The sequence below is a fragment of the Cetorhinus maximus genome, chromosome 12 (assembly GCF_964194155.1).
Source record: "Cetorhinus maximus chromosome 12, sCetMax3.hap1.1, whole genome shotgun sequence".
NCBI classification, from domain to species: Eukaryota; Metazoa; Chordata; class Chondrichthyes; order Lamniformes; family Cetorhinidae; genus Cetorhinus; species Cetorhinus maximus.
In genome coordinates, this window is record NC_135890.1 from 27,428,111 (window position 1) to 27,443,051 (window position 14,941).

The 14,941-nt window shown below is 39.4% G+C and overlaps 1 protein-coding gene across 13 annotated transcripts in view; it reads right to left on the bottom strand.

The window, feature by feature from the left end:
- magi2a (membrane associated guanylate kinase, WW and PDZ domain containing 2a) overlaps nt 1-14,941 on the bottom strand; it is a 959,248-nt gene that overhangs the window by 105,126 nt on the left and 839,181 nt on the right. For all 13 annotated transcript variants that reach the window (XM_078553297.1, XM_078553298.1, XM_078553288.1 and 10 more), the window contains 3 exons: nt 8,890-9,079; nt 8,284-8,325; nt 3,568-3,659 (listed from right to left, as the gene is read on the bottom strand). In XM_078553297.1, coding sequence (XP_078409423.1) covers nt 3,568-3,659; nt 8,284-8,325; nt 8,890-9,079 — 324 coding nt within the window. The remainder of the gene's footprint in view (nt 1-3,567; nt 3,660-8,283; nt 8,326-8,889; nt 9,080-14,941) is intronic.

Here is a 14,941-nt window from a genome sequence, read left to right on the forward strand (position 1 = left end):
ATAACATCTGCTCTACCAATCAGTAACATATTATTTACATTTTCAATCTGGACTATTCCTAGAATACCTGTTTTGTTGTGCTTATTTCTGTTGACTTCTTTGTTTCACAGTAAATATTGAGGATACTGAGTTGTAAGAATTACTGAATGTAACATCATGAATGCTAACTAATTAACATGCACTATTATTTCCCCCAGACAGCCTGTGATGTGATTGGCATTTAGTGTTTCATCAAAAAAGCCAATACTATTAAAGAAGAAATAAGAATGTTAAAATTAACCAGGGCCAGAATCTTCTGTTTGGCGTGTAAAATGAGGCGCTTTTACATCGGGCATGTATCTTGATGTCACCGCGCGTCATTCTGATCTTCCGTTTGATGGGCGCGCACAGGAGTCGGCTGCGCGCCCGCTGAACTGTCAAAGGCTTGTTAGGGCCATTAATTATACATTTAGCCCTATTGAGAACCTTAAGGTTGGCGGGCAGGTGAAGAGCCCAGGTGGCCTTCGCATTTTTCATGAAATCTCATCCATGGGTGGGATGAGGTTTCACGAAGGTTTCATTAATTATATAAAAAATTTTACAAAAATTCATAAACATGTCCCAGCTCTTGTGACACTGTCACATGAGGGGACATGTCTGAATTTTTTTTTTTACTTTTTCCAAGTTTAAAACTGAAGCTAATCTCCCTGAGTCAGCTTCGTGCCTCAGGGAGATTTCTCTGACTCGGCCCCGACTCTTCCTCCTCCCCCTGCCTGCACGGGTAGCGCTGAGCGCTTCCGGGTGCGTGTCATGCTGGGCGGGCCTTAATTGGCCTGCCCATGTAAAATGGTGGTGCGCAGCCGATCGCAGGCAGCGACTGGCTCTGTGCCCGCCCGCGCCCACTCCTGACCAGCCTGCCCGACGGGGAGAAAATTCTCCCCCATAATTCTTTCTAATGGGAAGGCTTATGGTCAGACCCAATTTTAGAATTGAATTGATTGTATATTTCTTTACTCAAATCATGCCACTTTATAAATCCATGACTGTTTTAATGAACATCTCAAATTTTCCTCAACCTTAGATTATCCTGACAAAATGTATCTAGGTTTCAGTTTATGCAGATGGAATGTGTTAAATAGCTTGCATGTCCTTTTCTATGTTGCAAATTAAGACAAAATCTCACATTTCTCTACTGGAGACAAATCGCATGCTGAAGATAGCTTTCTCTGAAATGGATCAGACATTGATGAGTTCATGAATATGCTATTTAACTTTGAAACCAGTTTGCCACTGAAGTTGTTGCTTAGCAATGAAGATTTTCTTGTAAAAGTTTCTATGTGAGCAGTTTTTTTTATATCTTTTTGCATGACAACAATTGAAAATAGCAATACAAACTGAGACTGTCAAAGTAACATTTTTTCCTTGAGGCAGTTGAATAATTTGAATATGTCAAGTGAGACACATTCACATTATCCATTCATCTTGTTTGTGTCCTTTTTGCACTGATTGAAAAACGTAGCCAAGAAATCCTATATTCACACAATAACCAATCAAATTTTCAATAGTTACCACATCTTGCAGAGTAAAAAAGATTCTATTGGAAGAGTTTCTAATCTTTGGAAAACCACATTGATGTACTGAAGTATAGTATTCAGTAATCTTTGGGCCATTTTTCCTTTGACAACTGGTTAGTGATTGCTAGCTTTAATTAAAATTGTATTTATCTCAGACATTGCTCTTAGTCAAAGAAATAAAATGTTTGTAGAGATGCAGTATACTTGAGCACCAATAGACTGTGTCAGAGAAAGGGAGCTGGTTTTGTCTCTGCAAGCAGGCTGATCTCTTCCCCACAGATCTCAGCTATGCCAGTTTTGGGAGGTTTTGACTAAATGCCAGTCATCTCCCAAGAGAAAGGAACAATTGGAAGGATGGCCATTCCCCGTAGGGTCTGCTACATCCCCAGTGATCAGATTAAGAGTGGCACTGGTGGAGGTCAGCAAGCAGGTCAGCTGCCTGCCCTTTCATGTGTGAACATTGTGGGGATTCCCAAAAGGGAAAGGGATGAAAATATGTTCAAAAGAGGGAATTTTACTTGCTGGTAAATTATTAAAGACCGAGGCTGTAATTTTACTTCACGCTGTTAGCTTTTATCACTATGCTGGAAGAACAATATCTTATGGCATGACTTGTAATTATGCACTGCTGGATGAATATTTAAATCCTAGTTTGAATTCCTCTGTACACTTTCATGCCCCCGTTGTTGTATGGAGCATGAGGAGGAAATGCCAATGCTTAAAGGATTAAAAAGACACTCGCACCTGAAATGCAATTGGTGAGAATAAAGGTATTATTTGTAAACCTAACGCAATTGGGGAAAAGAAGTTACTTTGTTGCGATTTCTTGTTAATGGTGTTTAACTCCATTATTACCATGTTGTCAAGCTACTGTTTTAATGCTCTGGTAATGGCTGAGGTCAGTGTATATTCTCCAACATTTTTTTCAAACCATTTAACAATCCTACTGTCCTCCCTTTGCAATTATATAGAAATCCTTGCTGTATTAATGCAAGAAGGGTAATAAAGATTGCTGTAGTTGTGCCTCAGTTTAAAGTGTTAGCAACACACCTGTGAATTGAAATATCCACTAAACATCATTCTGGTACACTAATCTGTGCTATTTTCACAAAATAGTCTTCATGGCCAATCCATATTTGATCTTTGTGGAACACCCTTCCCAAACTCATCTGCCTCGCTAACCTCCCTGTTTCAAAACTTCACCCATGTTTTTGGGTGCCACTCTTCAACTTCTCACAAAGGCTCAGCACCTTCTGTAAAAGACCTTGGGCGGAATTTTTATGCTGGCAGGATTTTACGGTCCTGTTGAAGTCAATGGACTTTTGAACAGCTCGTCGCATTTTAGGGACCCAACCCTGCAGCAACAGGGTTGTAAAATTCCACCCCTTGAAATATTTTGCTACATTATAGTTGTTATACAAATGAAAGCTGCTGTCAGTAACTTCTTTAAAATAATACATTTAGGAATTTTACATTTAAGTGTGTTAACATATGTGCTCAGTGCAATTACAACCCCAATGGTGAAAATGGTATTTGGCAGCAAAGACGAATAGTATTCTGCCCTATACGTTTAATAAAGGTTTTGTTTAGCGATGGGGAATACTACAAAGGATAGCATTGTATCATTATGGTTGAAGCACCACATACAATGTTTGATAGGTCTAGCTTCATGAAATTCTTTTCGAGAATATCATTCCACATTTCAGACACAACTAATTATGAGCATACAGTCCAGAATTTGTAAAAATTAAAGTATTTTAATTTCAAGCAAAATCCATCAAGAAATATTTTAACAATGTGAAAATTAAAAAAAGTTTTAAAGGCTGGAAATTTGAAATCAAATAGAAATGTTGGGCATACACAGTAGTCGGCCAACAACTGAAAACTTGCTGACTGACCTGCAATGTAATTCCAGGATTTTCTTTTTCATTATAAGGAAAGTGAAATTTGTTCTTTGATTTACTTTTGTAAGTCTAAAACAGCTATATATAATGCAGTAGTATAGCTTACTCACTGGTTGACCGGGCTCATCTCCACCCAGGATTCTGAAGCCAAACCCAGACTCTTGTCTGCGTAAATAAACATCTAACTCACGGTAGTCTGGACCTAATTCAGAACAGAACATACAATCTGTATGAGAAAAATGCAAGTTTTCACCTGTTAGTCCTCTTGAGGTGATTATAAAATGAGAGAAGGAAATGTGTTTTACTCAAGCACCAACTACACAGGTATTACACGAACAATACACGGGAGAAATAATTGCAAGTTACAACAATGAAAGATTGTATGGTTAGAAGGATTTTAAGAACCAAACAAGGATCCTGCTAGCTGTAACCTATAGCTTGTTAGATTGAAGCACTTCAAAAAAATTCGAATATTCTGAGTTATTAAGTGGTAATGGAACTTGGGTTCTGTTGCTGGTTGTGATCTTTCTGAATTCACAGTAGCCGACAACAAACAGAAGCTTAGGGTTCAATTTTATTGTTGTGGTGGGAGTCCCGAGGGTGGAAAGCTGGGAGCGACCCCACCGAATGGCTGGAAACTGGGGGCCAGAAAGCTGGGGGCAACCCCAGCTCAGCCATTTGTGGGAACGCAGCCACATTTTTTGGGGCTGCAGTAATGAATTGGCTGCTGTTGCTGCTGCTGACCTTTTAAAGGGCAGGCTGCCCTTTAATCAGAAGTCTGGCAGCTCAGCAACATCGCCACTACTGGGACTGTGCTTGGAAGAAGATGAAACCATGGGAGCAGGCCACCTCCTAATCAAGTAAGCGGGGTCTGGGAGTGCCAAGGCCTAAGGCAGACCACAGTGAGGGGAGTGGGAGATGATTCATGAGGGCAGGGGGGATGGTGCGAGTTGCTGCATGGGTGGCCATTACTGCTGGGGTTCCCTCTGTGGGCCACAAAGTGCAAATAGGAGGGCTCCCACCAAGCCATAGGAAGGCGTTAAGGTTCATCAGGGTCTCCCCACATGACGAAGGACCCAACCACTGCTGGTAAAATACCAGTGGCGGAAGGAAGAGGCCCTCACAGCCCCTGGGTGGGAGGGCCGCTCTTCACCATGTCTGCGGGAAGACAACGGGCTCTTCACACCTCCGCCTTTCCTCCTAGCCTCCCAGTCCATTCCTAGAGGGCTAGTAAAATCTAGCCCTTAGTCTCTAAGTATATGTGGAAATTTATCATAACTTCTGGAATAATTATCGGTTTATCCTAACCCTCCTCCGAATCATCTAAATATAATCAGTAACTTCTCCAGATAGAACTGATGTCCTGATTCAAGGATTTAATATTCACCATTTTCTATTCATTGATTGCGCAAAGGCGGCTTACAATTTTGAGCACTCCAGAGGTGGCATTTTAAATATGTATTTATAAATGTATAATTCAAGCAGCATGAGTGCAAAAGACAAGTTTATGACCTCAACATGTTATGAAGGATGGTGAATCAAATCTGCTCAAGCACCTCCTACAACATTTTAATCAACTGCAAGGTTTGAGCTATATAACTTGCATTTGGCAGGGCTTTTCTAGTCAGTTAGTTAGTCTGCTAGAAATAAACATATTTTTTCAGGATCTCCCTACTGTGTTGCTTTCTCAGAAAAGGGCAGTCAGCAAGCAGGATGCTATTTGGGCAGTAGATGATTTGTGATTGAGGTGGCTGACATCTGTGATTAACCAATCAGTTTGTAGGACACATATTACCAATATTAGGTTGTGATACAAAGGAGCCTTTTCTAGTCACTTTGGTTTATCCACAGTGAAAACCGTGTTCTTGTTCTTTAATTAACGGAAGCTACAGTCACCACGTGTACTAAAAATGGGATTTTTCTTGCAAATTGAGTGCTTTAGGTAGTAACTCAAATAATTTCACAGACTCAAGGATTGGCATGACAGTTCTCCAGTTGGTTGTGTAGACAGGTTAAATCTAAGCTGTAGATGGCATTATAAATATTGCAGGCAGCAGATGATGCCAATACTTTGCAGGTGATATGCTTGTGTAAGCTTTTTTGTGACCGCAGATTGTGATGGCAATTGAATCCTTTCCTAAACATGACCTACTATGTTTCCATCATTCCATTCTATGTTTTCATACAAATTTACTATATAGGAGGCCACCATTTGGCCCACCTCAACTTGCCAGTTGTAAAAGAATTATCCAGCCTAATCACACTTTCCAGCTCTTGGTCCGTGGTTTTGTATGTTACGGCACTTCACGTACTTTTAAAATGTGATGAGGGTTTCTGCTTCTACAGGCGGTGAGTTCCAGATCCCTACCACCCTCTGGGTGAAAGAAACTCTTCTCAACTCTCCTATAATCCTTCTAGCAATTATTTTAAATCCATGTCCCCTGATTATTGACCTCTGCCAAGGTAAATAGGTCCTTACTGTCCACTCTATCTAGGCTCCTCATATAATTTTATACACCTTGATTAAATCTCCTCTCAGCCTCTTCTGTGCCGAATAAAACAAACTAGCCTAACCAATATTTCCTCGTGTTTAGATTTCTCCAGTCCTGGCAACATCCTAGTAAATCTCTCTACCATCTTTCGTGGGATTACATCTCTCCTCTGATGTGGTGACTAGAGCTGTATGCAGTATTATGAATATAGCCTAAATAGCGTCTTATTACAGTTCTAGCATAATTTCCTGCTCTTGTATTCAATGCCTTGGCTTATAAAGGAAAATATCCCACATTCCTTCTTAACTAACTTATTTAACTGACCTGTTACCTTCAGGGGCTTGTGGACATATACTCCACGGTCCTTCTGTTCCTCTACATTTCTCAGTATCCTGCCATTTATTGTGTATTCCCTTGCCTTGTTTGTCTTCCCCAATGCATCTCACAATTCTCCAGACTGTAATCCATTTGCCACTTTTCTGCCCACCTGACCAATCCATTGATATCTTTCTGCAGTCCATAGCTTTCTTCCTCACTATCGACTACATGGCAAATTTTTGTGTCAGTTGCAAACTTCTTAATCATGCCCCCTCATTTAAATCTAAATAATTGTACAAAGGGCAAGGGACCTTGAGTTTGGAGGCATGCAGAACACCACTGGAAGCATCTTACTGGTCACAAAAACACTCATCAACAATTACCATTTGCTTCCTGTCTTTTGAGTCAATTTTGGATCCAACTTGCCACTTTTCCTTGGATCCCATGGTGGGGAGGGCTTTTACTTTTCTGACCAGTCACATGGGAACTAAAGTCAGTGCATCGTAAAAGCATTTAACAACACTGCCTTGCATATGTCAGCCATGGCTCAGTTGGTAGCACTTGCAGCTCTGGGTTGGAAGCAGTCATGGATTCAAGTCCCATTTCAGGACTTGAGCGCAAAATCAATGTTGACACTCCAGTGCAATACTGAAGGAGTGCTGCACTGTCAGAGGTGCTGCCTTTCAAATGAGATATTAAACTGAGGTCCTGTCTGTTCTCTCAGATGGACATAAAAGATCCATGGCTATTTCAAAGAAGAGCAAGGGAGTCATCGCCGGTGTCCTGATTAATATTTATCCCTTAATCATCATCACAAAGAAAGGATTATCTGATCATTGTTACATTGCTGTTTGTGGGAGCTTGCTGTGTGCAAATAGGCTGTTGGATTTCCTATATTACAATAGTGACTACACTTCAAAAGTACTTCATTGGCTGTAAAGCACTTTGCGATGTCCTGTGGTCATGAAAGGCACTATATAAATGCAAGCCTTTCTTTTCTATGTGCTGGCACTTTCATACTTACCTAAATTAGAAATGCTCTAATATCCTCCAAAAACTGACCACCATTGTATTGTGCAGGCACAAATGTGCAAAACATGACACTGCGTACAGAATGGTAGTGTAAATTTATGGAGCATGCAGTATCTGACATCCAATTCACTCACTAAAATAGACAGGCTGGCTCAGAAAACGAGAAGGGAAAACATGTCTCGAAGCCTGCTGGTAAATATATAGGACAGGTCACGATCTCATGATACATGGACTGGATTCTGGGATATTGCACCGAGTTGATCAAAGCATGACTGCTCCAAGTCAAGCCATCTATTTGGTTGGGTGTTGAGGCATTCAGCTGTGCCAATTTTCATTACTCTCTGAATTTAGTGCTCAATTCAGCACCACATTCATTGTGCATTGATAGTATTGGAGTGAATCTGCTAAACCGCAACATCATTGAAGTTTGACATCTTCATTAACCTCACTGCAAAATTTTACAGGTCCATGATAATCCAACAAGTTCATTTACCCCAAAAAATGTTGTATAGTGTAGCCAGTAAGTTAAGTTTACCATTGTCTTCGTGTGTTAGACCATTAGTGTAGAGTAATGCTTTTAGCTGTCTCACTAAATAAACAGTTGAGAACTGGCATAATTCCCATACATTTCACTACTGTTTAAACATGGTCTCTGCCAGACATCAAATTTGTGACTAATAAATTGTGTGCACAGAGCGCAATTTTACTCCTGCCTCATTAAGTTACTGTGGAAAATTGAAGCTTTCCATCAAATGGATATGAAATTTGCACCAATGAGTAAAATGATTAGTTAAGGCTTCTCTGTTATAGCTGCTGTTATTTACAATGCTTTAGATCTGTCGTTAGAATAAAGGACAGGAGGAGAAAGTAAATGATCATGCAGAAATAGTTGGCTGCAACCAGACGACGGATTAGACAATCACAATACCCAGACAAATGGGAGCTACATTTAAGCTGCAGAATGATGAATGCTAAAGTACTTGCCAGAAGAATCAGTCCGATATGTGGTCCTTGGTGGCATTTGCTCTGTACAGGAAAATGTGGAATTAAGCAAAACTATGCATTCACGTAGAGACATTTCATGTTGCCAATAGTTACTCAAGTATCCCTCTGCATTAGTTTTAAACATCAGAGGACTATTTAGAAATTGTTCAGGAAGAGCTACTAAACGTATCAGTGCACTGCTTGTAAGAAAATTATTCTACACTCTACTCAGATATTATGAAAATGGTTCAATACATCTATACTGATGGTTCATAAAAAGATTCTGACATTTCTGTTATTTATAATAATTGTAAAGTTATATATTAAAATGGAATACCTTACTTTTACATCATTGTTTTCAAAGGACACAGTGCATTTGTTGGTAGTTAGTCAAGAAATAGATTAGTATACAAATTGTTGTGCTGCATAAATATGTTATTGTACATCAGACAGCAGATCAATTGAATTCTTAAAGGTTATTGTATGTCTACTCCATTTAAAGAAGATATGACAACAGAAAATGTTATCAGGGGTGGTCAAACAGCTGGGAGTCAGTCATTAAAAGCTATTTTTCCAGCGGGGGAAAAAGGCAAGGATTTTACTTACGCCTACTCTCATAGATAGCTCTTGACTTCTCATACACTTCATACGGATCAGGTTTCCTTTGATCAAATCCATCAGAAGAGTCAGGAAAAGAAGCTCTGTGGACATTAGGTGGGAAGGGGAGACTCTGTGGTAGGTGTTGTGCTGAGAAGTTTGCCTGAGGGCTGCCCTGATTTTCCCATTTATCTAAAGTCTGAAACAAATAAAAACATGTTTAAAAAATTGCAGCTTACGTTTAAACTGCTCTTTGTCTATTTTCTTCCAAACTGGATACAGATTCTTGCTGGCACATAGTTCAATGATGTCAGGCATCCCAAATACCTTGTTCAAGTCAAATCATTTGCATAGAATTTTACAACACAGAAATAGGACATACAGCCCAACAGACGTGTGGGTATCTATAGTCTACATGAAGCTCCTGCCACCTTACTTTATCTTACCTGATCAACACATCCTCCTATTCCTTTCTCCTTTATATACTTACCTTGCATCCTCTTAAATGCATCAATGCTGTTTTCCTCAACCACTCCATGTGGTAGTAAATTTCACATTCTCACCACTCTCTGAGTAAAGATGTCTCTCCTGAAGTCCTTATTGAATTTATCAGTGACTATTTTATATCAATGGCCTCTAGTTCTGGACTCCCCCACAAGTGGAAACATCTTTATATTTATCTGACGAAACCTCATCATTATTTTAAAGGTCTTTATTAGGCAACATCTCAGTTTTCTCTTTTCTAAAGAAAAGAGCCCCAAACTTGTTCAGTCTTTCCCGATGGCTGTACCCTTTATGCTTTATCACCAGTGCTTCGATATGCTTTTTGTAATAAGAAGGCCAACTGGGCCCAGTTCTCCAAGTGCACTCTAAAGCAAGGTTTCATGTAAGTTTTCATTTAAATATTTCTCTGCTTCTGAATTCTATTCCTCTAGAAGTGAACCCAAATGCATTTCTTAATGCTTTGTAAACCTGCGTCGCCCCTTTTAATGATTTATGAATCTGTACCAGTAGATTCCTTTGCGCCTCCATCCCATTTAGATTCTTAACTTCCAAGGAGTAGGTGGCCTCATTATTCCTTGTAAAAAAAATGTAACACTGCACAATTCTCTATATTGAAGTTCTTTTGCCATTTACATGGCCATTCTGCATCATCATCTTGTATTTTGTAATAGTCTTCTTCAGCATTAACTGAACTGTATTCCCAATTTGGTGTCATCTGCAAATTTTGTTATTATATTTCCACTTCCCAAGTCTTAAGCTTGGGGCAAGCTACTTTCTGGGTCTCTGGTGATGTGATAGAGCAGTCCAGACCTAAGTTGACACTAAGCCTGAGTTCTTTTCCTTTGCTCCCTCTTTGTGTGACATGTCCGACCTTTGAAGGACATCTCCATGTGACAGTCAGGCATTGTGTGAACGATCACAAAGCTGGTGCAGAGTCTTGAAGCTTAAAAGTAAATCAATTGGCATTGTGCCTTTGAGCTAAGTAAATAACTGGAAGTAGTGTCTTTCTGATTTTTGATGAGTAATTTTGGGAAAAGTTTTCCCCCTGTTGGGGGTTTGTGCAGGGATGGGCTGCCATTTTACGTGGGCGGGCCAATTAAGGCCTGCCCAGCGTGATGCTCGCCCAGAAGCGTTGGGCGCTCTCTGTGTGGTGGGGGGGGGATTCCGTGAGTCGGGGCCAGCACTCTTTCATGGGTGCAGAAATCTCCCTGAGGCACCCATCAGTTTGATATTTAAAAACTGAAATAAAGTAATTAAAAACTTTTAAAACATGTCACCTCATGTGACACTATCACATGAGCTGGGACATGTCAAATAATTATTTTAAAATTTTTTATTGAATCTTAAAATACTTCATGAAACCTCATCCCAGCGTGGATGAGGTTTCATGAAAAATGTGAAGGCCGCCTGGGCTCTTCGCCTGCCCGCCAACCTTAAGATTGGACAGGCAGCTCATTTAATTGCTTAAATTAGTTTTTAACAGGCCTTAATAGGCCTTTGACAGTTCGGCGGGTGCGCAGCTGACTCAGCTGAGTGCCCGCCAAACAGGAAGTCTAAATGACGTGCAGTGACGCCGGGACGCCCATCCGATGTCAACGTGCGTCATTTTATGCGCTAGCGAGCGGGCCCCGCCTCTGCTAGCCAACCGGAGAATTCAGCCCTTTATTTTCTTTGCTAACACTTGACTGATCCTGTGAAGAATACAGTCCAATATATAAAAGATATGGATATGGACTTCCATGTGCATATCTTAGGTCCATTGCACTATTTGCTGTAAACAGGAAATGAAATATACTTTCTTACAAAGTAAAGTTAACGAAATATTTTCTCTTTATGATTGAATACAATGAAATGCCTTGCTAAATGTGTTGTAAATTTAAGTATGTAGCACACCAAAATGCATTTTTTGTAACTGTTATACTGTAGAATAATTATATACAAGATATTCAACAAGCTAACAATCTATATAGACCTTACATGGTCTTCTCACTGTACATCTATTTTAATAGGTTGGAAATTTCCAATATGACATATTAGAAGATCTTGAGGAAATAGAATTCAAAATAATGTGGCTAGGCTACAAGTTATATGCAATAACAGGCCCTACGCTCACTGACTGAAAAAAGCCTGTCTCTGTGTGATGGTAAAAAATTACAATTTCATATCAGTATGGGCAATATTAGTCAGTGCTGTCTTTTAAATATTTAAATTCCTAGATAATGTGGTTTCAGGCACACTGCCGCGTGTAACTGCCATTTTATTCAACAGCACTGAGGGGAAAAAAATCAAGAGCATTGGCAGTTGAGTGACCATTCCCTAAAGGTTTTGTGTTTTGACAAGGACTTGCTTTTCCTTTTTAAATTCTTTGGTGCTGTGTTTTCTTATTTACATAGTTAGAAGAAACATTAATTGTTACTCCTGGGGTCATCAATTATACAATTTTTAAAATGTTTAATATGTATAATTAATAGCACCAGGAGTGACAATTGACATTCAGTAAAAAAGCTCTGCCCTCCTCAAAGCATTAAGCATAATATCCTGCTTGTAACCAATTTTTTTGTGTCTGCATTAAACACTATTTCAGCACTATCAATGCCATAAGAAGTTGGTACCAGTGCAAATGTAAAATTGGGGTTTTGAAGCTTTACTTTAACACAGTGTAGCAAATTTGAATTAATTTGAAGAGGCAGTGTGATCAGAAATTTCTGTTTTTATAAATTAAAAATAACTAATGTAACCGAATTTATTATCTGGATATGTAACAGGGGAATGACTGTATAGATGATTATGTCACTAAAAAGAATCACAGATTTGCATTGTTGTCACTATGCTAACAGTTTAGGCAGTCCTAACCTTTTAATGCAAACAAATGCAAATATTCCCTTCTTCATCCTCTCTGGTGGGATCAAAACTAGCCTTTAGAGTCAATTTTGGTTTATCCAGCTGAATAGTAATGCTGGGGTTTGCAAAATGCATTCAGTCCATCTGCAATCTGGAAGACCAGGTAAGCCTTAATGTGCTGTAACAGATGCCATAGTAGGCTGGGGCAAAATCCTGAGGCTATGGAAGAAAATTATTTTATTTTATGCTTTGTAAACATATCCACGTTGGTAGTTCACTCACAAGAAATAAATGAGCAAAATCAATCTCTAGCTCATGTTCACTGTTGTTTTCTCATATATAGTACTTCCTGTGCATTTGTCTGGTCCTCTCTCTCACTGTGTATCTAAACTTCATTCTATTTCTTTCACTGCCAATTTTTCTGACTTACCTTTGCATCCAAATTTCTCTATCTTCTAAACTTTTCTCTCTCTTCCTCCTGTATGTTGAACTTCTGCATCTGAACTTAGCCCCATCATGCTGTCTCAACTCTCCCTCACTCTCTCTAATTTTCTACCTTATGAGTGCATTTTAATAGAAAATTATAGGATAAGCCAGGAAAAGTCCAAGACAAAAGTGCCTCAGGCTTTTCCAAATTTATATTCTGTTTCAAAAGAACAGACTTGACAATCAGTACTAGCAAAGAAGAGGTTGGTGGTGACATCCCATTTCCTACTGAGTAAATTCACTGCCTGTCTCACTTGGAGCTGGACACATTTATCTATCTCCTTCTGACCTTGTCAATTTACTCCTTTCCTCCTCATTGGCTATATTTATTTTTCTCTCTTAGCCACACTTACCTACCTTTCCCTTACTCAGCACATTTACAGACCTCCCACTAGACAAAGATCCCTCTTTCATTATTCACAGGCTGAACTTCTTATCTTAGTCGATGAAGTTCCCCATTTTCACTGGCGACTCTCTGAAGCTTCATCTTAAGTGAATGAAACTTCCTCTCTTGCTGGCTCCCAGTTGAAAATCAAATCATCTGGCTGAAATTTCTGATGCTTTCTGATGATGTTTGAATTCTGTGTTTTTTCCTGAGGGATCAATGGGGGGACCCTGTGCTAGTACTGGTGAATAATCCTAAATTGTACAGGTAAATTCAGTTCAAACAGAAGTAAGGACAAGCCAGCACTTTAGAACAGTCAGGTAAACTTGCATTCTAAATGAGCAAATTTGCAAAATAGGTGCAAATTTTTGACAGGATGCCCACCTCACATAGCACTGAACAGGAAGTTTCTGAATCTAGTGTTTTGTAAAAACTGTCAAATTGTAGTTTATAAAAAAATAAGTACTGAGAATAGGAGACCTTCTAGTGGAGGCAGAGGAAATGAGTGAGGTACTAAATAAGCACTTTGCATCTGTCTTCACTACAGCAGAGGATGCTGCCAAAGCAGCTGGAAAGGAGGAGGCAGTAGTGATATATGAGAGGATAAAAATAGGTAAAAAGGATGTACTTAAAAAGCTGATGGTCCTTAAAGTAGAACAGTTACCCAGTGTGGATGGAATGCATCCTATGTTGCTGAGGGTAGTAAGAGTGGAAGTCCTCCAATCCTCCTTGGTTATGGGGTGGTGCCAGGGGACTGGAGGATTGTAAATGTCACGGGCCTGTTTGAAAAAAAGAGATAAAACCCAGCAACTACAGGTCAGTCAGCCTAATGCCATTGGCGAAACTTTTAGAGACAATAATCCAGGGTAACAAAAGAGATCTGTAGCATATGAGCAGTTCTGGGCACCATACCTTAGGAAGAATATATTCGCCTTAGAGGAAGTGCAGTGTAGATTTACTAGAACAATATCTGGACTCCAAAGGTTAAATTACGAGGAGAGATTACACAAACTAGGCTGCATTCCCTGGAATTTAAAAGATTAAGGGATGATTTGATTGAAGTTTCCAAGATATTAAAGGGAACAAATAGAGTAGATAGAGAGAAATTATTTCTGCTGGTTGGGAAGTATAAGACTAGGAAGCATAGTCTAGAAATTAGAGCAGGACCTATCAGGAATGCAATTGGAAAACACTTCTACACATAAAGGGTGGTAGAAGTTTGGAGCTCTCTTCGGCAAATAGCATTGATGCAAGATCAATTGTTAATTTCAAATCTGAGATTAATGGATTTTTGTTAATCAAAGGTGTTAAGAGATAGTGAGAAAATATAGGTTTATGAAGTTAGGTTGCAGATCAGCCATGATTTCACTGAATGGTAGCGATTGTCATGAAACTATTAATGTATATAATGTTATTGGAAAATACTTTTATTTTAAAAAAGAGGTTTAGTCTGTGGGTGTGTCTTAATTGGATTAAAGCCAGCTAGTCTGGGTGATTTGATGTGTACTAGTTTTGAGATGTAAGAGAGGTAGAGGTACATTTGCATTTTGTTGAATAGAGCATTCAAGAAGTGGGGGCGAAATCTGGCACCTAGCTAGCAGAGACCAAGCAATATGTTTATATTACTAATAAAATTGGTACTTTGAAAGGGGTTTTATTGTTAGAACAGGTGGAGTTCAAAGGGGCTGGTAATACAATGAGAATTTACATTCAATGAGCTGCGTTGGGTATAACAGACAACACTGTGTGCAGGGCACAGGCAATGTAAGATCAAAGTAGCTGTAAGCCTACAACTGTCTTCACAGGAACCAAAGTAAGAGGAATCTCGTTTTGAATTTGTAAGGT